The sequence below is a fragment of the Toxotes jaculatrix genome, chromosome 17, assembly GCF_017976425.1.
Source record: "Toxotes jaculatrix isolate fToxJac2 chromosome 17, fToxJac2.pri, whole genome shotgun sequence".
Lineage (NCBI taxonomy): Eukaryota > Metazoa > Chordata > Actinopteri > Toxotidae > Toxotes > Toxotes jaculatrix.
The window spans coordinates 3,960,784-3,982,901 of NC_054410.1; the positions used below are offsets into that span (position 1 = coordinate 3,960,784).

Sequence of the window (22,118 nt, forward strand, 5' to 3'; positions counted from 1 at the left end):
GGGTTCGGGTTTATTGCTTTTCATGATAACGAACATACATTTAATACTAAACCTTAAAAGTATTGAATAAATATCAGTGTAAAAAGGTGAGTGGATTGTCGTGAAACAGTTCACGAGTTCGAACTTAAACATGTAAGATGCAGTTATATCAGACTATTTTCAGAGGAAATTAAATTATAAAATCAGAGCTTCAACTTTACTGCTTTGTGATGTTGGTCCATCCTTCCACCAGGCGGCGCTGGCCGGAGAGCTGGGTCCCGGTGCTGCAGCGTTATTATAAATGCAGCCCGGAAGACATAGGCCAGTTCAGCAAAGGAAAACAAGTGTACATGTGTGCGAAACCGGTGGCGTGTTGGTTAATAACGTGAAGGTAAGGTCCAGAAATCCACTTATTATCGCATAAAGCGCTGCTCTGCTGTTTTTCAGTCACGTATTAGTTCAGTCCAGTGTCGCCGGGGTTTTACGAGCCTCAGAATTAAACGAATTAGCAAGCTACCCGGCTAGCGATAGCGGCTAACCAGGCTAACGTTTGTGTAACTTTGCCTTAACGAAGAAACTGATCAGAATCATGGCAGAAAATAATATTGGGCAGTCTCACGTTTAAAACAAACTTCCACGAGAAGAAGAAACGTAACCCGGTTTAGTCGTTGATCCTGGAGCCGGTCAGTGTTAGCAGAAGTTATACTAACTGCTAGCTGCTAAGTGACAGCTCAACTTTAACGGTTGAATGACAACACCGGATAGTTTGGTTTTGTATATGAACTGTTTGCCCCCACAATATAGTCCTACAACAGCTGAGACTTGGGGTTGAACTTGTTGCTTGTATTAGTATAACGTTTCAGCCCAGCTTCTGTCTTTATCTAGTTAGCGTCTGCTTGACCCACGTTAGCTAGCTAGCTAGCCGGTAGCTAACTTGATCAGACTTTTTATATTTTGGTAGCACCTGTGATAGCAGAAACTGTAGTTTAAAGGTCTGCAGAGCCGTAACACTTCACCTGGCCACATTAGGCCGACCTCTGGTTATGAGGTACACCTGGCAAAGTATCAGTTGTATGTGCTGAATGCTACTACTTGTTTATGAACAGAACTGTGTTCGCTTTTTTTGTTCCACAGCGATGCAGTGCCAGTCCAGACTACAGAAACAGAGCCAGGTTTACATGGGATCCCACTGACATAGGAGGGGTATAACATCTTACCTTTTTATTAACAAACAAACAGCTTGGGACACTCAGATCTGGTCACTGAAGACAAAATATGCTTCTGTTTTTTGACTCTAGGTTTGCGCTTTTCAGGCTGTTTAAAATCACTACAAGTCAGCATGTCTCATCGAGGACCTTTAACTGCTGTCATAACAACAGTACTAGGGGCAACCTTGGGAGGGCTGCTGATATGGCGAGTTTACCGAACGAAAAGGAAGAGGCTGCCTTCCATCCAGAAGGTGGCTGATCCTGTGGAGGCTCCACAGCCTGTGGAAAAGGAGTTCACTGCTGTGGAGTGTCAGTACATCCAACCGCAAAACCTTCCAGAGAAGGAATTCAAGGCTGTGGAGTGTCAGACCACACAACTGCCCGCTCCTGCACGGATACCTTCCTCTGAGCAGCTGCTGGGGGTGAAACCAGTGATGGTGAGCTCTGAGGAGGAATGGCAGCAGCTGTGGCCACTGATGCAGAAGGAGCTGTCAGTCTTCCCTGTGCTGGGGCTTGACTGTGAATGGGTAAAGACTAAAGGCGTAAGAAATACCTTTTGCATGTTTTAAAATACAGAGAGGGAAAAATCCACCCCGACTGATTGAGCACTGTACCCTGTGTTTGGACTGTTCTTTGGTTATTCCTGTGGGTGACTGGCCACACGCAGACAAAATCACATGAGTATTCTCGAGTGGAGTTTGACAGTTTGAGCTGATAGTCGATCAGTAGGTTTTGTATAGTTGGCTCATTAACAAAACTACAGAGAAAATGCTTAACATTCTCTGGTTTTAGCCTCTTAAATGTGACTGTTTCTGCTTTACTTTCCCATTTACAATAATAAATTGAATATATTTGGTATTTGTTGTGATGGTTAGATAGAAGATGCAGTTTGAAGAGAGCACAGGATCTGAGAAGTTGTGATGGATATGTTATCACTTTTTAATTTTGTAGACTGATTTACTGGGAAAATAACAGGCACTTTAATCAGTAATAAAAATGATAGTTTCATCCATAATTCGAACGGGTGTCACGTTGGGTTTTAGAAAAGGGAGTCAGACCAGGGCTGCCCAGACAGATCAGAAAGCAGCTCACCCCAAAGTAAATCACTAAACCTGGTACAAAAAGCAAGCTACAGGCAATCTGTACCAATGTGAAGTTATCAGAAGGGTGGAATTTTCCTTTAAACATTGTCCTTTACCATTTGAGGCGGCTCACATTCTCTGACCAGGCTGCTGTTTCCTGTTGCAGGTCTCGGTGAAGGGCCAAGCCTCTGCGGTCTCCCTGTTACAGATGGCTTCATATTCAGGTCTGTGTGTCCTGGTGAGGCTGCTGCCCTTTCGCAGGGGTCAGCAGCCATTCCCGCTCAGCTTAATGGACGTCCTCCGAGACCCGCACATTCTGAAAGTTGGTGTTGGTTGCTATGAAGATGGGAAGCGTCTGACGCGTGACTACGGTCTGTCCCTGACGTGTACTGTCGACCTGCGCTATCTTGCCTTGAGACAAAGGTAGAGTTTGGTTCTTGGTGTTTGAAGCCGTTTTCTTCTGAGCAAACAGAGACTTTTTGTTCTTGTTTGTTGTGAGTCACTTTGTGTTATGTAAATTGAAGAAGATTGTTTTCATTTCTATCTCCATTTTCAGGCAAGCTACAGTGAATAATGGCCTCAGTCTGAAGTCTCTGGCAGCAGATCTGTTGAATGTGTCTCTAGATAAATCTCTGGAGCTGCGCTGCAGTGACTGGGAGGCGGATCAACTGACGCTGGAGCAGGTAGTGATTCATTGTATTACCACACTCTTCACATTTTTCATACGACTCATTTTTCAAATCTAATAAATAAATCAACAATTTAACGTTGGTGTCTAATGGGAGGAGTTATTCTGGGTGTCCCTGGTTCCAGAAATCTAATTAATTTTCTTTTTCTCTGTAGACAGTGTTATATGACTCACAGCTGGAGTTCTTCCACAGCTTGGATAAAATCAGAAAACTGATTTCACAATCTGAAGCTTAAATATATTTCACTTATGGATTCGGGATCAATTTTGGTTAAATTTGGACCCTGCAACACCATGTTTTGTTCACAACTGCTTTGACAAAGTATTTTAAACTCCCAACATGATTTTTCAGAAACCGGGGTAAAATAATTACCAGCTGGCAGCCACAGCATAAGCCTATACTGTCACTACATTATACAGGAAACCTGTGTTTCTATGTTGAGTAACACTGAGGAGATCATTAAAAGGAAACTTTGAGATGTGAATTCAGAGAGGGGAAAAATACTTGCCTCCACCCACTTCCCTATACTGTTCCTGTTTTCCGCTAAATCTTTGTTGTCTGCTAACTCTAGATGACTTACGCTGCCAGAGATGCCCAAGTTTCCATCGCTCTCTTCCTCCATCTCCTTGGCCTCCGCTCTGAAGCCGGACCCGCCTCTTCCAGCGGGAGCTCCTACTCTGATTTGGCCGCCCGCTGCCAGGGCCTGGTGGACGTGCCCTTCAGGGGCCGAGGGGACGGAGACGACAGGGCCGCTGATGGAGAGAGGAGGCGAAGGACACGGAAACCGCCCACTTATGAAAGCCCAGAGTCTGGAGATCAGCAAGTCCCAGACCCTCGAAAGAATAACAAGAGGAAACCGCTGGGTGTGGGATATTCTGCCAGGTGTGGGGAGTTTACACAGAAACCAAGAAACAGTTTGGCACAACTGCTTATGATTAACCAGTTTTTATTAAATCTTTATAAAAAAAATTTCATCACTGTGACACATGAGTTTGGGGCATCGACTGGGCAGCAGCATGAAAACTGCAGATGCAAGATGTTGGTTCCATACTCATGTCTTTTCTTCTTCTGTTTCATACATGTTTTAATAGAACCATTAAGCCACTGTCCCTGTTACAGGAAGTCTCCCCTTTATGATAACTGCTTCCTCCATGCTCCTGATGGCCAGCCTCTGTGTACCTGTGACAAGAAGAAAGCCAAATGGTACCTAGATAAAGGAATAGGAGGTACACCTCAGTGTGTTAAGATTCTTCTTCTTGTTTACATTAATTTTTCCAACACGTTACTTTGACTGTGGCCTCTATGGGATACTGATACCTGATACAGTGCTCATATTCAGGCGATCTCCCCTGGAAGATGAAAAGTGACAGGAAAAGTCTAATTGACTCAATAAGATTAATAATTTTGATTAAAAGTTGCATTTTGTAGCTTTAAACTTACTTTCAGTTAAACGACTGTGATGGTAAGTAGAAGTGTTAATTTATAATTTCTCCACTGGACAAGCCAGGAATCTTTTTCCCTGTATTTGTAGTGTTAGTTGCTGAGGAGGAGATTCAGAAAATGGCCTTAAAATAAGATCTGTTTCTGACCCAGTGCTTCAGAGTGAAGATCCTTTTGTTGTGAGGCTGCTGTTTGAGCCATCAGGACGTCCTGACTCCCAGCAGGACTATTATCTCACTGCCAAGGAGAATCTGTGTGTGGTCTGCGGCAAAGCAGATTCCTACATCAGGTGCGATGTGCTTTACTTACCCTATAAATCATTTTGCTTGTTTGCATTCGTTTGTATTCAATTTTTAGTGACATGAAAAAAAAAAAAAAAACAACAACCTTCCTGCACTGAGCCGTTTAGTTTTCTAATGGTGAATATTTCATTTTGCAAAGACTCTTAATTACTTTGCAGAAGTGGTTAATTCAACATTTTTTTTTGGTCCCACAGGAAAAATATCGTGCCACATGAGTACAGACGACATTTTCCCACAGAGATGAAGGACCACAATTCCCACGACATCCTGCTGCTCTGCACCAGCTGCCACGCCGCCTCCAACGTGCACGACAGCTTCCTGAAGCAGCATCTGGCCGAAGAGTTCGCCGCCCCTCAGGGCTGCGAGGAGGGAGTTCGCCTGCTGGAGGACTCGGACCGACGGCGGGTGCGTTCAGCAGCTCGGGCTCTGCTCACAGCTGGGGACGGACTGCCGGAGCAGCGACGGGAGGAGCTGGAGGCTTTGATCAAGAGTTTCCTCAACACGAACGAGAGGCAGGAGCTGACGAACGAGGTGCTGCAGCAGGCTGCCGGTTTGGAGACGAGGTGAGTTCAGACTCTGGCTGTGTGATTCACAGTCTAACAAAATTAATTTCATTTATTTTGGTCCCAAACAAAATCTAGTTTAGCTGTGTTTCCCACTTTATGTTAGCCATGGTTTTTAAGTATTTAGAACCATGTCAGCACTGCAGTATGACTTAAAACTACAGTGGTGCAAAACATAGATGGGTGTAAAACTAAAATTTGAAATGTCCCTGAGTGCTGCAGCTAACTTCAATCATGATGAAAATACTAAAACTGTTTATACTGGGGGAAAAAGAAGTTCTGCGCACAGCATCTACCACAGACCCTGAAGTCCTGGTAACTGCACTAACTGACTTCACTTCAGCCAAACAATAAAACTGATAATAAACACGGGACAAACATCAGTCCGCCTCCGTGTAAGGAAACAAAATGAATGGCTCACATCAGTAAAGGTTCGCTGATCGCTGCTTTTACTACTGTAAACATTTGGGGTTTAGTTTTTCTAACCATTGGTATGGTTAACGTTTTGCACTGGACTCCAGTCAGTTGTTTACTGTTGTTTACTATTTACATTCAAAGTCACAGTCACACTCTCTCCTGTCGGACACTCAAACCATTTTTGGCTTTGAACTCATTTTCAGTCGTCATGATTTTATTTCCTCTGTGGCAGCAAAACATCCCATAATTCAGCGCTCTCTGTGGAAGACCGTAGTTACGCTGATATTCTCTCCATTCTTAACAGAGCTGTATCAGTGTGTCTTCCAGACAGTGAGTGCATGATACAGACTCTGCACTCATCCTCTTACCGCCCCTCTCTCCCCTGAAGGATATTCAACGAGGCGTACGTGCCTCACGGCCTGAAGGTGGTGCGAGCTCACGCTGAGAAGGGCCTGCGGGGCCTGATGGACCTGGAGCGCCGCTGGAGGCAGCACTTCCTCACCACCATGCAGCCTCGTCACCTCCCTCCTCTCTGGTCCGTCGACCACAACCACAGCAAGTTCCTCCGCAAGTACGGAGAGGACCTGCCCATCAAGCTCAACTGACCGTCAGCCTCCACAAAGCAGCCACAGACTCACCTGCTGCTCAGAGTGCCAGGTGAAATTGAAACTTCCGCAGCCACACTGTCAATTTTACAAGCCAAGCTTTGTAGCGAGCAGACGAATGCACTGATCAACCACCCCGGACCAAAACGCTACCAGCATGTGGCGGCTGTCGAGTTCCCGTTCGTGATGAGTGTGTGAGTGAACGCGCTCGATCTGTGATGGACGGTGGACGACGTTTCACTCTTTTGTGCCAGTGGGACGCTGCTCGGCTGCCATGTGGACCCTGAGTGGACTTCAGCAGAGACTCTCCCTGTGGAGAGGAACGCCAGCACTGAACCAGAAGAACACTTTGCAACACTATGGTGGACATGATGTAACTGCGTATGGACACTTTTTTTTTTTTACTATGGGAAATGAATAATTATTTATGAAAATGGTTAAGATATTGAAATTTATGAACAGATTTTTAGAAAAAGCTGCAGCCTGCTCTTACTTGCCCCTTAAATTGAATTAACCCCCCACATCCCCCCTGCAGGTTAGCAGCTTATTACCTCTGTTAGAGAGAATAAATGATTTGCTTTGTAGAGAGAGGGTCATTTTAATATGACCTTAAATTATCTGGCTCCACCCTGCTTCTGTTTCAGTCTGTTGTCTGTTTTAAGCCAATAGATGAAGGATGAGTTTCCCAGAAGCAGCTTGAGATCAAATTTCATCTTTGGCCATTTTGCTTTTTTAAAAGATGAGTTTGGTCTCGAGGTGCCTTTAAGCCTGAATGTGTTCCATCCCGGTGTTTAGGTTTTTTTTTTTTGCAGGAGGAGACGAGCGCTAGCAGACAGAGAAACGTTGGCTCGTTTAGTTGATCATTTAAACTCATGATGTCCATGTCCTGCTGCTGATTCTCCCGATGGTTGGGACATCTCCATGGCTCATGTTTTAATGTGCCTCTTAATCCCCAAACCTGACCGGAGACTCGTCACAGCCTCAGGACATGACCTCGTTTCAGTTTACAGCAGTTTCACTACGACGTCGTTTTACAGAATCCAAAATGCACAGTGAGGAAAAAGTGCCAACGTTGATGTGATTTAAGAAAATTACCTTAAAACCACCCCCCCTTTGCAAGGCAGATTTTTTTGTCTGAGAGTGATGAATTTATTTGCAATATATGAAACTGTAAGTTATTATGGAAACAGCTGCTTTGTCTTTCTTCGTATTTTCCTGGATGTAAAGCCCTGAAGCTGTTTTGCTTTTCCTAAATTATGAATGTTAAAGAATAAATAAAAGTCATGTTTGTATTAATCCTCTGTGACTTGTTTTTCCTGGTGACCACATCTTCACATACAGCCCTTTAAAAAAAACGACACGGCCACATTCACTTTTTTTTTTTTTTTTTTTTTTTATTTCTTACAAAATCACAGTTTAATAAATAGTCTGTAAAAATGAGTACAAAAGCGGTTTTCTTAACATTTCATATATGAATCACTCATGACTTTCAGGTCAAAGGAGTCTTTAGTTGGATTTTTTTTTTGTCAGGAATGACATTTTTTTTTACAATCTAGTTTTGCTGAATTAAGGCCTCTTGATTTTGGCATCAGAACAATCTGTCAGTCAAATGTTTTGTATCTGAAGTTGAATTAGTGTAAGAGTTATGAGCTCCCCTGGTTTCACAGTTCAGTCAGAAAAATTAAAACACATTTACAAATAAATAACAAAATGGCTCAACATGCAGATGTAATCCCTTTGTCCTAAAAACGCTGACAAAACTAAGCATATTTCTAACGGTCAGTGTTTGACACTGCAGACATAATGCAACAATAACAATGGCACATGAGGCTGCTTCGCTGAAGGGGATTCCATCAAAGTTGACTTGAGAATTTATTTTTCTTTCATTTTGAGTGTCCTTTAACTGTTAAAGAGAAGAAAGTTTGGCAATTTTTTTTTTGAAGTGCTTCTTAAAAAAATAAAAACATAAGTAAATTTTGGTGGAATTCCCCTTTTAAGAAGTTTAGCGGTGACAAGGAGTGCAATCCTGTGTTTCGAAAGACACTCTGACATCTTTACTGCATTACAGCGAAACCTCTGCGAGGGTGGAAACACACCTGAAGATTTAATCCGTTTTTAAATTCTAAGATTTTTATTTTGGGACGAAATCTGTTAGAGGAATGGACAAAAACGTCGTTTGTTACTGAGAGAGATGAGAAGACTGAAACCACTCTAATGTCTGTACTGTAAATATGAAGCTATAGCTTCAGTGAACGTTTGGGTCACATGCTGACGTACACATGCTCCTGTGTACGTCAGGATATATTTCCCAAGACTCTTACCCCTCTCACATTATCCAGAAATGTGCTTCAACATGTTATTTTTACAATCAGGTTTTTAAAACGTTTTAATCAGTGAGCTTTAGAGGAGCTGGTAGGAGGATTCTGTGACCTCTGGACAGAGCGAGGCTAGCTGCTTCCCCCTGTGTCCAATCACAGACGTGAGTGATATCAATCTTCTCTCAGCAAGAAGGCATCACTGAATTTCCCAAAAAAACAAACCATTCCTTTATAAATCCTCTGGTGTGTGTCTACCCGAACTACTGCAGAGAGTTTCAACACTAAATTACTGCATATTATAACTCCTTTTGTTCATTCCAACAAAAGACAATTTTACATAGAAAAGAAATGACTGCAATTTAAGAAATGAGAAGTCCTGTTTGATTCAGCCCCAACTCTCTTTTTCTTGTTTTTTTTTCTTCGTCTTCTTTTTGTAGGGACAGGTTTCTTTCACATTTCAGAACACCAGATGTTACAGTATTTTAAACTTCACATTAATTATGTTTTCTTTGCAGATTCCATTTCCTTAAAGGTACGCTGAATTAAAGGCATTTTCATAACATTTCCAATTCGCAAGTGAAACTTTGACCCCGTACGGTATCTCCCAAAGCTAAAGTTTTGAAGCTCATTTTCAATTTATATCACAAAATTTTTTGACATTTTGCAGATTTTACATTTCGACCTTCAAGGTAAAATCCATCTACAAAGAATATTTTGCACACATTTCATGAGGGAGAGTCGTCCAGCTGGGGCAAGTGACCTCAACTCTCTCTTACGAATTTCTTACAAACAGAATTCACATTTTCACTCAGACCGATAAGATTGTCACATTAACATAAGATGCTGCAAAAATTACATATTGCTCCAAAATGGCTGCGTGAAAATAAATCTTCGGCTTAGTACAGCGGGCTACAGACCAGTAATTTAATAAATAAAGAGACGTCAACTTCGAAATGTGAAAATGTGAAGTGGGTGATTCTTCTAGTTTTTGGTCAAAGGCTGCTTGATGATGCAGAGAGGCTCAAGTTTCTGTACAGTGTCTGTCGTGGAAAAACAACTGCAGTTTTGGTGTTTTTCTCTCTTAAACTGGACGTTTTTCATGGTCATTTATGCCGTTAAGTGACCCTCAAGCCCTTGAAACATGTTAGAAACACAATTTCTAAACTACACGGGCTTGGATGACAAAATAAGAATCTTTCATTCATAAAAAACAAAATTTGTTTTGCTTTTTTTTTTAAAATCCAATGACAACTATAAGCAAAACAGGCAAAGATCTCCCTCCTCCTCTTCCTCCTCTTCCTCCTAACTGCACCACCACTGCTCCTAACAACCCTAACTCATTATTGCTTGCATGTTAATACATACAGTATGGGAGACCATTCTCGTCTCTGAAAACAGACAGAAAACTATTTCACAGTCAGACTCCAGCATGAGCGACAACAAGGGTCCAAAAAAAAGCCAAAAAAAAAAAAGCATGACTCTGCCTAATTTTTTTTTTTGTGCCCCCTCGGGTTCTTTCTGCTATAACAAAGACAGACTCCAGTTTGTGGGAAGAGACACAACATGGACGTTTGCTGGTGTATTCAGGATGTAGCAAGTCACAAATTCTTTGGAGTTTCATTCGTTAAGCCGAGATGATGGAGCCTGCAGGATTTTTTATGTAGCGTCCCGCCGCAGGATGCAATGTTTTCACACTCTCTCTTTAGATCCACGCAAATTATTTCCAAATGAAAACACACACACACACGCACAAACACTCGTCACACACACACAGTTGCTGCCTTTCTCAATGCAACTCATCTGAAAACACAATTGGCACAGATTATCAAAATAAATACCCTGGAAGCTTGGCACTATGCAAAAGAAACTTCACATTTTTTTGAAAGAAATCTTATAAAAAACTATTGAATAATCTCAGTCTACTCCACGTTTTCGTTATCCTCACTATTACTTATATACTATATGCTGATGAAGGTTACACCAGTGTCGTAAACCTCTGAATGACTTAACTACCACTGAAACAATATAGCTCCTATTCAAATAGATTTTTTTTCCACAAACGTACATCGAAATGAAGTATCTAACATCTATCGGACCATAGATAGTGCTGTTGTCTGGTATGCATCTCTTTATAGTGCCTCTTAATTTTTTTCCCCTCCTCCCTCTTCTTTCAAACAATCAGTTCCTTTAAAGTAAAATCTGAGACCCAGAAACAAAATCTCTTTTTGTTCTGGGAACAGATAAGAAGTCAGGTACACCTTCCTTTGTTTCATCCCACCTCACACAGGTGTTTCTGTATCTGTGTGGATGTCTGTCAGGGCAGGTTACCTCACAGGTGTCCCTCCAGGATGCTGGTGACAGCCTGGTCCAGTGAAGGGCCTGACGTGGCCCTGGTTGGGGCTGCTGAGGGGCCCTGCAGGCGCTGGAGCTCCAGGATGCTGTCAATGGCACTCTGTAGATGTTCACTGAGCATGTTGTCCTCTTGGAGGGCTGGAGGCGGTGGGCTGAAACGCGGCTCCGGCTGAGGCGACGCATCCAGCCTGTAACACTTCAGTTTTGGGGCACTGACATCTCTGGGAGGCAACTCGAAGCAAGCGGCCTGTGGCTCTGGCATAGAAAGAGGGTTTGGGGCTTTTATTTTGGAATTGGGTGCTGCTGTCTGTGGGACTTCCTCTGCAGTGTTTCCAGGCAGAGCTCCGTTGGAGATCTCCTCTTCACGCTGAGGACGCTGGGGTGCTCCGTTGGGTGCCTGAGAGTGGCGTTCGTTCCCGGCTCCACCGCCATTGGTCAGCTGCCCCGTGTGGTCCCTCTTGAGTCCGGGGTCACAGGCCGAGTTGTGGACCACCTTACGGGAGCCGGACTCCTGCTTGATGGTGAGCCTGAGACCCCCGCGGGAGCTGGAGCGGTACGTCTTCAGTCCTGGAGGCCGGTCGGACAGTCTGGTCCAAGCTGGTGGAGAGGAGGGGCTGCCGGAGGAGTAGAGGTGAGAGGGGCCAGAGGAGTGGGCACCATGAGGGGAAGACGCTGATGTGGCCAAGGAGATCATGAATGACTCTGGAACAAAGGGAAGTGGATATGATTTACCAGTGTCACTCATCCTGGTCTCAGGTCAGACTCAGATCAGTTCATTCAGATTATCAAAGTACCCAAACCACTTTATCCAGCCATGCAGGTAGTTTTGGATTCAGTTGGCCACAATTTTAGATGCTGGTCTCTGAGATTTCTTCCCTCAACTTAATAATTATCAACACTTAATTATCAACACAGCTCACGACTGTATTTATCAAACTTTTGTTTCCTCAGTTTGTTAACTCAGTCCCGTCACGTTCTTTTAGGTGTTTGATGTTAGATCCTGCGATTTTTCCAACATTAATCCACATGCATTTATTCTTATAAACATTATTAGTGTGGATTATGGATGGAAAAACAGCCAAAGTGTTTATTAATGTGCACCGTCTCTGCAAGCAAAATATAATTAATACATTTCGGCTTCATGCTTTTGTTTTGGAGAGCATCATATATCACTTGAGATCTGTATAATAAGAGGCTCTGTTCTATTTTTGGATTATTATTCATTCATAAGTCCCGGGGTCCACCAGCAGCCAGGTCTGACATTTAACAGTTTTCAAGAGCTTCCTTCCCCTTTTCCAACTTTTTAATTAACACAACAACCCTGCTTTAATTTGCTCTTAACCCCTCACATGTAATTTTTTTGTCATCACGCTGAGTCCTTCTCAGCACGACCTCGCTCCACATTTACACAGCTTAATTACACATTCACACCTGGGAGCTGCTCTGGAGCAAATATGGAGGTTAAGTGCCGTGCTCTGAGACTCCGCTAAATTAGTTTGTTAAAAAAAAAAGAGAGAGAGAGAGTGTCACTAATTCAGTTTTCCCCCGTACGGATTTTCTGTCTCAGTCCTGGGGTTTGAAACAGCATCTTTCTTGGCAAAATAGACAATATAGTTAAACACACACACACACAGCCTCCATATAATACAGCAGGTGGTAATGAGGGTTGTTATCTCCTGCCGGGACACTGACCTGGGTCTCTCCGGGCCCTCCGTCTGTCCTCTGCTAAAGCGTATCGCTCGGCCTGAAGGAAGAGACGCTCCAGCATCACCATCTCCGCTGATGGACTCTCCTGCTGTGGAAACCAATTCATTTCCCATCAAACAAACAGTTTCATCTGACTGTTCCAAACCTGCACTGAGCAGACGACTGTGCTGAATGTTTGTATCTGGTTCATTTAGGTTCTCACTGCCCATTTACACACAAAGCGAGGCTTATAAAAAGAAAAGCTGTCTGGCCTCACAGGTCGCTTGTTAACTACAGTTATCTGGTAATGATGTTTGGCAATTTAATGATAAGCTATCAGTAATAACTCACTAATCTGATGATGTTGTTGTTAGATATAATGTAGAGAATCAACTCTCTGAACTGAAAGTGAATTAATATCCAGACTTGGTTTAGATGTATAAATACAGGTGAAGAGGAAGAGAGCAGTGGACTGTGTCTCACCTGGGCCTCTCTAACCAGTAGCTGCCTGTATTTGTTGACCATGTCCTTGGTGCGTTTCAGCAGGAAACCGGACACAGTGTCAAACTCCTGGTCCACTGTGGAAAGAGAAACATCATTCGGTATCAGTATAGAGTTGTATATTCTAAGATAAGCTTTGTGTAATGTCTATAACCCTGAAGCTAATTTCCTTATTTGTATTGACAAGTCCACAGGATCTTATTGTTGATAATGTGGGGGGAAAAAAACCTCTGAAACACAACTTGGAAACGCTAAAAAACGTTTTTGATTTCATTTATTTTGGCACAGCCACTTTACCCTGTCACCCTCCACCTTTGAGGAGCATATTTTCTCCATGTTATTATTGTAAAAAGTCAAATGAATACCATGAATGTTTTGTTGATTCATCCACTAATTTGTCCTTTCTTTTAATTTGTTCTAGTTGTGTTGTGTCTCCAGTTCCTCTTCTCCACCCTGGGTATGCAACACTATCCATCATATATTAGATAAACACTTTGGCACCAGTTCTCCTGTCTCACTCAGGTTAACAGGTTTATTCATAGCACACAATTTATGTTAGTCTGCTGTTCTGCATGTGTTTCCTTTTTGCCAGCTAAAGACTTAAGTTAGCAGCTGCTGTCGCATTGTTTTAATGTCTACAGCAGATGGTTCATTTTCATCAGCCAAAGCTCACCAACCTAAACTGAAGTCATTCTGAGTTGGCAGGTGACCAGCACAGGTGTGGTACGGCAGCAGGCGTCGAACAGCGTCCTTCAGCGTGGAAAAGGCCGGGCCGGTAAACGGGCGCTGGACGGCTCCGTGGTCCAAGCAAAGCTGCTGCTGGAACCTGAAGAACGCAGTGGAAACGCCGCGTCAGCCTCGAGCTGCTGTTCACAACAGTCTGGTACGATAACATGGTCATTTGATACGAACAGTTTTCTGATTTATTGTTTCTTTACCGATTGCTGATGCAATGCAACAGTAACCAGTTAGTACTTAAATCCGTACGAGATGTGTCTCCAAATGCACATTTAATAGGATGGCACACCTTTCTTACTGTGCATACAACAAAAATAAAACTGCCATTGATTCTTTTTGCCGTCACCTCCGATGCATCTTGATTAATCGGTTTATTTTAGGTTTCAATTTCAGACAATTTTCTATTATTCCACATGCACAACATCCATTCAAAAAACAGTTACAGTTAGTCTGAGAATTGATATTTCTCTCTAAATCTGAGTGAGGTTATCAGTCTCATGGTGACTTTCATCGGTGCAGAGCAGGACCAGAGTCAGTGCTCTGAGTCTCTTACCTGTGCCTGCGCATTGCTGGTGTGAGCCTCTCCTCTCTCTGCTGCTCCGGAGGACCTGCCAGCTGGCAGACACATAACATTTTGGATCAGATCAAAGGACGGAGACAGGGGTGCATTTTGAAGTCGTTAATAATAAATTTGCTGCGTTTAACAAATCATCATTTTTGAAGGCTGCTGCCTCTGTTTCGAGACTGGAGCCGATTCAGCTGAACCCAGAAAAGAAATTATTTTGAATCATTACAGAAATTTTACTGTGTGAGACAAAATAATATAAGTAATTAGAGAGAATTAATCAGTAACTGAAAATTCATTAGTAACTTTTTTCTTTTTAGTAAAAACAGGCTTCATCTTCTAAAATGTGAATATTTGCTAAGTCGTTAATTTATCAAATAAAGAATTACAAATAATCAAAAAGTAAAGTGTTCCTTAAATTAACTAGACGAGAAGTGAATTTCCCACCTTGGTGCCTGTCTGCTGGTTCGTCTGGATGGAGTCACACTCCCTGGGAGCTGGGGCCCCGTGAACCTGGACACCCTGGGCTGCAGGAGAGGGTGGATGGACATCGAGAGTAAACGTTTTACTCTCCACGGCCAAGGCAGCTGTTGGCTCTGATAAAGGACACAGTGACAAAGACGAGAGAGGTCGTGATGACGATGATGATTGGATTAAAGATCATGATAATGATGGCAGTGATTACAGCGACGGTGAAGGGGAACAGCAATGATGAGGGAGGAGAAAGTGATAATGGTCAGAGTCACATAGAAAATCTTCTGACGCTGTCTCCCTGTAACAGTTGGATTTATTAAGCAGCAGAGGAAACTCACTGGTTTGTGTGTGCTGTTGGACAGCGGAGTCGTCTCCTCCTTTGGAGAGACTAGCAGCTGTGGGATCAGGCTGCTGCTGAGGCACCGAGACACTGACAATCAGAGAGGAGGGGCTGCTGTGGACTGAAGTATGGGTCGAGGACTGAGGCTGGGAAACAGACGGCTGGACCTGGACCTGGGGCAGAGGCTGGGAAACAGACGGCTGGACCTGGACCTGGACCTGGGGCAGAGGCTGGTTAACAGATGACTGGATCTGCACCTGGTTCTGGGCAAATAAGGCCTGGGAGACCTGGAGCTGATGAGGGACCTGGTACTGGACTTGGGGCTCGATGAGGGGCTGGGGAGCTGTGGTCTGGGGGACTGAACTCTCAGGTCCGGGCAGTGTAGTCTGAGGTCCAGCCGGAGGGGAGAAAGTTGCCGGAGCTGTTCTCCCGGTGTCCTGAATCAGAGGGGAGTTGCAGAGCAGCGACGTGTCCTCGTGGTCTGAGTGAAGCGGAGAAGCCTCAACGCACTGGTCAGACATCCCAGTGTGGACGTCCTGACCGGGGTCTGCATGAGTCTGAGGCTGGGTCTCTCTCTCACTGGCCACGGGGGAGGCAAGAGACTCCATTGGCACCACTGGCAGCGCTCCAACCAGCAGTTCAGATGCGATGGGAGAGCTAAGTGCTTGCTGTGGTAGAGTTGAAGAGAAAATTAACAGGTGGGGTTGGATTGATCTTAAAGACAAAACAAAATTATAATTCCACTGATAGTCAGTTAGCAAAAGCACTGAATTATCACCCAGCCCTGTTAATAATACTATTGTAAACCTGTGAATTACAATCACACAAAGCACATAATCTAAATCTCTATGTAAAAATCAACCTGACTCTCTGACCTGTTGCAGATGTTGCATAAACGCCTGGTTCTGACTCATCGAGTGGGCCACCTCTTCCACTACTTGGGTCATGTCTGCTGGGGGCATCAAAAGTTTGGGCATCTCTACAGCTGGTTCCGGGGCCAGGGGTGGTTCAGGAGGCGGCTGCAGGACGGTAACTACGGGAGGAGAGGAGGCCTGCAGTCCTGCAGAGGTGGGCTGCACCGAGACGTGTCTGAGCACGTGTCCGTAGGGCTACAGAAGGAGAAACCATCAGCGTGAGATAGAATTGGATCAGGTGAGAGAGATGGGCTCTTAATATCTCTGGCTGTAATAGGTCATTATGAGCAAAGTCAATGAGCAGTAGTTAATTTACAGCCACTGGACATAAATGTGATGCAGTGTCTTGATTTGTCAGGTACCTCACTCACTACATTAGTTATGGGAGATTTTATAATCTCTTTATAACCTCCCTCCGCAGGTCCTGACCCTGCAGAGGAGGCCGCTCACCTGTGGTAGTTGGTGGAAAGTCTCCTCTGAACTGGTCCTCTCTTCTTGAACAGCTCTCTCAGGCAGCAGCACCACAGACGCCTGCTGGAGGCTCAACTGTCCCTCTGTCACTCCTGCCTGAGGAGCCGGGGCCTGCGCAGCGAAAGGCAGCCCCTGAACCACAGAGGGGCCGTTGAGGATCGAGATGGAAGTGAGATCTGGGGGAAGCACCCCTGAACTGTTGATCAAGGTAATGTGGTTTCCAAGAGCAGGACTGTGGACCAGGGTGGCACGGTGCCCCTGCCCTCCTGGAGTGTAGGTTCCAGCCAGCTGTGCTGGCATCTGGAAGACAGTAGGGGGTGCTGTCTGTAGATGCAAGGGTCCTGAAAGCACAGTGGCCTGGCGGAGAGCTAGCTGCCCAGTGGGAGTGGTGAAGACAGGGCTGAAGTTCAGCTGTCTTTGGGGAACAGTTAGGATCTGAGAGCCGTCCACGAGCTGCCCGGTGGACGTAGTCACGCTGTGGACCGACGGGCCTTGGTGACTGGGAGTCAGCAGTGATCGAGCTGCATTGGCAGGCTGCGAGATTGTAACAGGGGACTGGCCTGGAAGAAGGAACTGGTTTTGGCCTTGGAAGAGTCCCTGAGGTTGGAGCACAAAGGAGCCGCCCTGGTTGACTAGCTGCAGGCTGACTGGTTTGGGGAGCTGCTGGGTGGGCTGTGGTGGTGGAGCTGTGGGCTTCTGGCCTGGAGGTTGGGACAGTAAAATGTTTGGTGAGGCTGTCCCAGGGACAAATGTAAGACTTGGAGTGGGTTTCTGCCCTGAAGGCTTGGGGCTAATTTGAACCAGTCTGGGTTGAATGCTGATGGGGAGCTTGGGCTGGATGGGGAGAGGGGCCCTCTGCAGGACGATTCCTGGAGCTGCTGCTGCTGCCCTCAGGGTTGGAGTGATAAGAGGACGAGTGGTCACACTGGGAACAGCCTTGTGGATGATCATACTGGAGCCCTGGGCAGGACTCAGAGAGAAGGAGGTCTCTGGAGAAGGAGCAGGGAACACATTTCCAGGCAGGAGCCCCATCAGCTGAGGTGGGGCAGCGGGTTTTAGTGAAGGGCAGCCAGGCCCAACAGCCAGGAGGGAGGGCTGGGGAGGCTCCACTGCTGCCTGGGTGTCTCTGGGCAATGCTGGGGTGACGGGCAAGGTCACAGACTTGGGTATGAATGGTATGGTGGGAGGAGAGAGGAGAGGAGCAGGTGAGTACAGGGACAGATTGTCCCCGGGCTGGGCCAGACCTGCCTCCAGTGCCATGGTCTGCTCAGTGATCTCAGCCTCCTGCAGGCTCTGCTGGAGGATATCACATGCCACCTCCGCCTCCTCCGCTTCCTGCACTTCTCCCTTCTTTGCCTCACATCCATCCTCCACAGGTGGCCCGCCCTGCACCACCTGTGGGTCTTCTCCGCCCTCTGGCGATGACAGGAGGGCCTCCTCCAAGAAGGACAGATCCACACACCCAGGTGGAGGCGTGTCTGGGGAATCCCTGCCGTCTCCCAGCAGAGACACGGGGCTCTGGAGGAAGGAACAGTGGGAGATAGAAAGAGAGGTGCAGATGACAAGAGAGAGGAAGCAGAGTGAAAAGGAGGGGAGAATTGTGTGATTAGCACGAGTTAGAAGGAAGCGCTTTCAGGCACAGGAGGAGAGAAAAAAAAAATCATTCTCCTGGGGAAAATGCTAGTTGTTGTGACGCTGCTGGCTGTGGATCCAGACACTCACCGGGGCATCTGTGAAGAGGGAGGGCTCCCCAGAGGAGGAGTTAATGAGCAGGTCTTCAGTCTGCAGCTGGTGGGATAAAATCAGTCGATTTTGGGTTGGGCTCGCACAGTCGTACCACATGTATGCAGTATTAGATTATGACTCTCTTTCACACTGTCAGGCCTCCTCCACACTTGCTTCTCGCAAGACCGTGTGCCAAGAAATAATTCCATCTCAAATTTATCATTTGCGCTATTGATTTTTTTTTTTTTTTTTTAACTTTGAATCTTTGTCTATTTAAAACTACTTTTGTTACCTCATTGGTCCCATGAAGGAAGTCGTTCAGGGCTTGGGGGTCACTTCAAAGAGGAAGAGATGGAGATTATAATCACAATACAACCCAGTTACATCTTGGTTAATGTTTGGTGCAACAACAAGACTTTGAAGAAGATAACAAAATGACATTTTAAGAAACTAAATTATGTAAACAACAAACCCCTTCAGTGTATTTTATTGGTGCTTTTTGTGATTATCTTTTAGGTTTATGTTTTTTCCTGCTGTGTCCCTGGAAGAATCAGACAAACTCACCACAAAACATCAAGTAGACAAGTCCCATCTTCATCCTCCATGTCAACTGAGGGGAAGAGGAGGACAAATGCATTCATGTGAACAATATTTATATTACTGGGATTAAATGAGGATGATGAATCAGTGTGGGAAAAGAAACTTATCAGTTCATCTCTAGGTAACTTTTTACCTAGGAGTTATCAAGGATGGCACAGTCAGCTTTAAGAATCATATCTACGGCATCACTGAGGTTCCTACTCACGCTTTAAGAAATATCTAAAAAAAAATAAGAAGCTTTCTGTCCCACTTTGACTCTCATTAACTTATACATGCCTCTGACGTGAGGAGGCTGGACTACTGCAGCTCCATGTTTTGGGGTCTTCCTGCTAAAACCACACCCAGCTCATTCAAACAGCTGCTGCATGAGTTCAATCCAGGAAAATCAGACCACATTATTCTGGTCCATAGAAACTTCCACTGATAACCTGTTGCTTTCAGTTTATAAACCTTTTTGTATTTGGTTTAGCATGGGTGTGTATATATTTTACTGTTTGTGGCCGAATTTTTCCCCTCAGATATTTTCTTTTAAAGGATTTTTAGAGGCATGAGGAGATGAAAGGACCCTTCATTGCAAAAGAAGAAGAATTTTTGATAATGATTATTTTGGGTAACACAACTGTCTGCTGTCTCTCTTGATTCCAGGTTGGGAATCCCACTGCCATCCAAAAACATCAAGCATCCCGAGGTTTCCATGAGTCCAGACGGGGGGAGAGAGCATCATATAAACCTACTTCATATGTGAGAGGCCCCATACAGAGCGGTCAAGCTGAGTTCTGGTGGTGGCCTCATGGGAAGTCGTGGCCGGGCTTCGGTGTCTGGAGGCGGGGGGAAGCCAGGCCGAGACGGCGGGACGGAGACAGATCCTCCCTCTGCTGGGGCATCGCTGCGTCCTCACGGTGCGGGAAGCCGGTGGAGAGGCTGGATGTGAGGTGAAGAAAGGGACACACACAAACAGACCACCACATGCCGTCAGGTCACTTGAGGTTACCACAAGCCAAAACACATTCTCATCTCACCAGTAAGACATAAGATCAATATATGATTCATCAGTTTCTCCTCAGCTGCGGGCAGTGCTGCTGTGATTTGGTTGCAGACATCTGGGCTGACCGGACCAAATCTGTACCAATAATAGCATCATATTTTTTGACTTGTATTGATTATGCCTGGGGCTGATGAGGAAAATGGAAGCTATTGTTGTGGCTATCACAGACGTGAGAGGCAGATCTGAGCGCCTCAGCTGTAAATAGACGGCTCCCCCTGCGCCTTGGATGTGACTTGTCCTCTCCTCATGGCTGAAAAAAGAAAAACCAGAAGCAATGTGGAAAAGCTCGGCACATCGCAAGCCTTATTAGAACATTACCCGCTGCCTTGCTCTCAATTTCCCGAGGAGGTCCCTTAGAAAAAGCAAGACAAACCTCCCTCTTCGATCCCGCTGACATATTTTTGTTTACAACACGACAACCGCATTAACACCCTCAAGGTACCGCATCGCCCAATGAAATCCAGGCAAACGACCCTCATCTAAATCTGCAGCTGCAAGTGCATGCTATTCTCTTGCAATAACAGGACCGGGATACGGTGATGCATTTATAGGTTACGTAAGGTGAATGTGTGTTCATGTGAAATTAATGTCCCAAACGATGCAGGATGCGGAGCCGCCGGTTGTACCTTGTGGTATTTTACTGATTTCTTTTTTCTTAATTTTATTTATTTTTTCCCTGAGTGGGACCACGGCAGCTGACGCCTGCTGTAAATCATATCGCGGTAACAAAAGATGCCTTGTGTTAAATATCATTTCCACACAGCCAGCCCCGAGCGATTCCCTTATCGTTGTGCCATTAGAGTAATTCCGCAATTCAAAAAAAACAACCAAGAGGAGGAAAAAAAAACTCACCCCTTCTTTGTGGTTTATTGTCCTGTCAAGCGGGCCTCTGCGCCATCGATTCTCACTCAGTGGTCTTTTCAGATGCTAAAAGGAGGAGAGGGGGTGGTGGAGGGGGTGGTGGATGGGGTAGGGTAGGGTGGGATGGAGGTGGGGAGGAGAAGGAGGGGTGAAGAGGGGGGGTACCGGGGTGGGTGTGAGAAACAGACAGACTGGGAGAGCCGATCACAACACAAAGGTGGAGAAAAAAAAAATACAACTGAGAGGAGGAGGCGAGGATTCAGCTTCAGCAGCGCGACTGCAGGAGAGGAGACTGTCCGCCTCCCGCGCCCCGTCAGGCGGCAGACGCATGAAACGTCCCCGCGCCTCAGTGCAGAGCTGCTCCATCCTGGTTACAGATGTTTTTCATCTGCTGTATTTTCTTTTTTTTATTCTTTTATTCAAGCATCAGTTTAATGAAAAATCAATACTCCGAGACGCGTTTGAGGGAAAAAGGAGGAAATGTCCACATTTCTGAAATGTATGATATCCACATGCTCTGCTCAAAGAAACCAGCCATCCTTAACATTTTTTTAGTCAAACTGGTCAAAAGGGAGAAAGAGAGGAAGAAGGAAAAAAATGGGGAAAACAAATATACAAGGAGTAAAATAATGAAAAATAAAGAGCAAAAGTAGAAAAGATTTCACAGACAGAACCAAAAAGAAGAAAAACATGTTGTTTTAATCTTAATCCTATGAAACATCTATTTTCAGTCAAGTCCAGGAAACTAAATATTTATCCCAGGCTGATGAAAAACTATGTACACTACTGTAAAACTGCATTTCTCTACTTCCAACTGAATGCTGTCCAAGAGAAAGAAAGAGACAGGAAAAAAAAAAAAAAAAACAATAGCAAGAAAAGAGAAAAGTTGAGGCTGTAAGGAAGGACAAAAGGAAGAGGAGATAAGACAGACAAAAAGCAATGAAAGATGGAAATGTTCTGTTTTTACAATCTTATTCCCACAGGGCTCCTCTACTTTGAAAGTCCAGGAAATTGTAAATACCCTTCAATATTTTTTTGCTCCTATTTGTTGCTGCAGTGAGTGAAAAAGGAGGAAATTGCCATCTGCTCATACAGCAAAGCAAACTGACATCCTCAGACAGAGACATAAAACAGAAGAAAGGCAAGAATGACCGAAAGAAGGAAAAAAAGGTCAAAAGAGACAGGACAAATAGAGGGGACAGTGGGGGTAAGTTACCGTTTGCAGTACTACAAAGTCAGTTCT

At 44.9% G+C, this 22,118-nt stretch overlaps 2 protein-coding genes and 1 long non-coding RNA gene across 8 annotated transcripts; 2 read left to right on the forward strand and 1 right to left on the reverse strand.

The window, feature by feature from the left end:
* The first annotated feature begins 289 nt into the window (after positions 1-289).
* Positions 290-7,575, forward strand: exd2 (exonuclease 3'-5' domain containing 2). 6 transcript variants are annotated; one of them, XM_041061349.1, is made up of 10 exons: positions 290-370; positions 1,114-1,182; positions 1,278-1,729; positions 2,436-2,692; positions 2,826-2,952; positions 3,530-4,184; positions 4,552-4,687; positions 4,895-5,263; positions 6,069-6,316; positions 6,383-7,575. In XM_041061349.1, the coding sequence occupies exons 3-9, from the start codon at positions 1,319-1,321 to the stop codon at positions 6,283-6,285; spliced, it is 2,172 nt and encodes a 723-aa protein (XP_040917283.1). In that variant the 5' UTR covers positions 290-370; positions 1,114-1,182; positions 1,278-1,318; the 3' UTR covers positions 6,286-6,316; positions 6,383-7,575. The 6 variants fall into 6 exon arrangements, with proteins under 6 accessions (XP_040917283.1, XP_040917286.1, XP_040917287.1 ...); XM_041061352.1 differs by having other exon boundaries at positions 3,530-3,840; positions 4,078-4,184; positions 6,069-7,575; XM_041061353.1 differs by having other exon boundaries at positions 1,278-1,714; positions 3,530-3,840; positions 4,078-4,184; positions 6,069-7,575.
* A 3,357-nt stretch (positions 7,576-10,932) lies between these two features.
* si:ch211-168d23.3 (BRD4-interacting chromatin-remodeling complex-associated protein) lies at positions 10,933-18,974 on the reverse strand. The gene is made up of 12 exons (XM_041060887.1): positions 18,934-18,974; positions 18,662-18,704; positions 18,367-18,432; positions 16,624-18,162; positions 16,135-16,368; positions 15,258-15,927; positions 14,893-15,041; positions 14,434-14,495; positions 13,820-13,968; positions 13,125-13,219; positions 12,648-12,750; positions 10,933-11,657 (listed from the first exon to the last, which is right to left on the reverse strand). Exons 1-12 carry the CDS (start codon positions 18,972-18,974, stop codon positions 10,933-10,935), a joined length of 3,876 nt encoding a protein of 1,291 aa, XP_040916821.1.
* On the forward strand, positions 15,665-20,825 carry LOC121197323. The gene is made up of 4 exons (XR_005896237.1): positions 15,665-15,957; positions 16,144-16,411; positions 16,595-16,852; positions 19,615-20,825. It is a non-coding gene; the product is annotated as an uncharacterized LOC121197323 (long non-coding RNA).
* Positions 20,826-22,118: the final 1,293 nt, after the last annotated feature.